This window comes from Grammomys surdaster, unplaced genomic scaffold, assembly GCF_004785775.1.
Source record: "Grammomys surdaster isolate TR1022 unplaced genomic scaffold, NIH_TR_1.0 187, whole genome shotgun sequence".
In the NCBI taxonomy this organism is placed as follows: domain Eukaryota; kingdom Metazoa; phylum Chordata; class Mammalia; order Rodentia; family Muridae; genus Grammomys; species Grammomys surdaster.
Window position 1 is genome coordinate 5,904,720 of NW_021604632.1, and position 3,034 is coordinate 5,907,753.

The window sequence follows — 3,034 nt, forward strand, 5'->3', positions numbered from 1 at the left end:
AAAATTTATTTCAAGTAAGCCAGGGCAAACAATCTTATAAAAGAACACCACAAACCAGTGCATCTACTAGAAAAATTAAGAAGCTGGATAATAGAATTTAGTAACTGTGAAGTGCCTGGGGCTTTCCAGTGTATAGTAGCACATTTAAGAAGAAACGTGGCCGGGCGGTGGTGGCGCACGCCTTTAATCCCAGCACTCGGGAGGCAGAGGCAGGCGGATTTCTGAGTTCGAGGCCAGCCTGGTCTACAGAGTGAGTTCCAGGACATCCCGGGCTATACAGAGAAACCCTGTCTCGAAAAACCAAAAAAAAAAAAAAAGAAGAAGAAACGTGATGCCCACCTGTCTCTTTGTTCACATGTTGCCAAACGAGTGAGAAAATACTTTCAATTAGATCATAGTCAATACAAGTTTATCACAAAAGTTAAACAAAAGTAGAATTCTGAGGAACAGACTTCCATCTCTAATAAACATTCCAGAGTCAGATATCAATACATCTAACAGTGTCATGTAACTTAAAGACATTTGCTGTAAACCTAATGCTAAGTTTAACAGTATCTTGCCCTCAACTGACTCTTCTCAAGTCAAGAAAGTCACTTAGGGGACTAGAAAATACAGCTCAGGAGCAACTGAAGGAGAATAAAAGCGGATGGAGGACAGGAGGGCAGGAGGGCTGGGGTTAGTGTAAACGTACTAACTAGTGTCTACTAAAGAAAAGACAGTCTTCCTAATCTGTTTCCCAGAAAGAAAGGGTAGTTGAAGACTGACTCCAGTGAACCCTCGAAGTAACTACAGCCATTACTTTACTCAAATGCAGCATCAGCTTAGATAGACAGATTAGAAAAGATGCCTGCTAACTCCTCTCCATTTTATGAGGAAGCATTCCAGTCTGGAAAAACAATGCTTTATTTAATGCGATATTGTCCATTCTAAATAAAAAGAGTAGCTAGCGCCCACAGTACGGAGGCACTGCACACACACTAAGTCTGCTTGTGTTTGTGTGCCTCGTTAACAATACAGAATCCCAAGAAATGGCCCTATATGATTCTTCTTCTCACACCAATAACAGATCCAATAAATGCCAAGGAGATGATAGTTTATGTCCATTTCTTGGACGTATACATCCTACCCTTCCTTTATCAAGGTTTTAGGATTGAAGCAAAATTGTAAACTCAATAAAAATGTTTAAAAACAAACAGAAGCAAGTATGCTGGAATAGGATCAATCTCTCTGTATTCCAACCCTCATCAGACACAGGATTTTGGAAAGTGGCCGCCATCACTCCCACCCAGCCATCTAGGCACCAGATGCCTAGGCACATCTGGACACAAAGGCACGAGTACAAAGACATGAGTCCATGTGCCAGTTATTAGTATAAAAGTCAGTGAGGAACTGCTCATGATCACACCTTTAATATGTGAGATAATTTACAAAGTAGTCAGATATGCCACTGAGGATCTAGTTTGTCTATAAACTACTTTTTTAAAAATAAAGAAGAATCAAAATTCATGTCTAACTGTTTAAATGTATTTGCTGAACAAAGAATATTTTAATTTCATCTAAGCTTTCAAAACCAAATAATCTGCCTTCTCATTTCCATAATATGCCTAATCCAGACAGACACTTGACTTAATACAAAGTTACCTTTTTCCTTAAGTAAGAGTTGGAGGTTTTCAGAAGCTTCTCTACCTCTCCTGCAAGATCTCTGCACATCTCTGAGGAGCCCATGCAGCCGAGGGTACAAAGTGCTAGCCCCTGCACAAACTGCGTGCTATGATTAAGATCACTGCAAGAGAAAAAAAAGGGAAGAAGTTGGAACAAATACTAGGACTCCCCACAAAGCAGCCTAACAAAGTCTCAAGATTACTCCACTAAAAAAAAAACTAAGCCATCAGGGCTGAAGAGATGGCTCAGGAGAAGAAGCTTGCCTTGCAAACTTAAAGACCTGAGTATAGGTCTCGAGAGCCCATGCAAAGCCAGACTTAGTAAGCAGCACATGTGTGCCCTATGGCCAGATGGAAAGCAGAGTCAGAGAAATCTCCAGAAGCTTTTGCAGGACTGCTAGCCTAGGCTATGAAATGTGAGAACAAGAGATTCTGTTTCAAACAAGGTAGAAGACAGGACTGACATATAAGACTATACAAGTACTATATAGCTAGCTATGTGTACACTCACACGTGAAAACATACACACACAATATAATAAAAATTCATTTAAAATTAATAATTAATTTAAGCTTATACCAACTTTATTTCAAAATATTAACATAGTGAACCAACACTGTTTAAAATTTCTATCCAAGGTTTTAAAATGACAAACTAACAAGAATGTGTTACCTGTTAGATGCTAAAGATATCCACTTTAGAAAATTTAGCAAACACTCAAAGTTTAAAAAAAAAAAAAAAAAAACAAAGATGGAGCAAACCTGTCTTAAAAGGCGTCTAAGAGAGGAGCTAGTACTGCCTATAAAAAAGTGAAGATTCACTCTAACTGAAATTCCTTATAGCCAGGGGTCAACATAAAAGTGGTGCACACTTTTAATTCCAGCACCTGGAAAACAAAGGCAGGAGGATGTCTATCAGGTCCAGGCCAGCCTGGGCTACATAGTAACTTTCAAGCCAGCCAGAGCTACATTGTGAGACCCTGTCTCCAGTAAATAAATATCAAAAAACAATCAGAAAAGGAAATCTCAATTGCTAATGAATTTAAGATAATGTAAACAAAACAGAAATATAGTTACTCGGACCTTTTCGGACTTCTATTAGCTATGCTACATCAAATATAGTTTTGTATTTCAAGTTATATTTACTCAAGAAGAAAAAGCAGTAATTGCTTTTATTATGATAAAAATAGCAATGATCAAAGCACATACTAAGGTAGTACACTTAGTAACAGTAAGCCATCCTAAGTTTTTTCTTAACAGATCAATGTGGTTTGAGAGTCCTTGTACACTGGAAACTGGGTCCCAGTGTGCTCGTGGTGCAAACAGTGTGTGCTCATGGTGCAGACAGTGGGGCTGGGTCCCCAGTGTGTTCAT

The 3,034-nt window shown here is 38.8% G+C and overlaps 1 protein-coding gene across 1 annotated transcript in view; it reads right to left on the reverse strand.

Moving 5' to 3' along the window:
• Ap1g1 (adaptor related protein complex 1 subunit gamma 1) overlaps positions 1-3,034 on the reverse strand; it is a 79,539-nt gene that overhangs the window by 35,007 nt on the left and 41,498 nt on the right. The window contains exons 4-5 of the mRNA XM_028768761.1: positions 1,634-1,783; positions 1,317-1,405 (exon numbers count right to left, since the gene is read on the reverse strand). Coding sequence (XP_028624594.1) covers positions 1,317-1,405; positions 1,634-1,783 — 239 coding nt within the window. The remainder of the gene's footprint in view (positions 1-1,316; positions 1,406-1,633; positions 1,784-3,034) is intronic.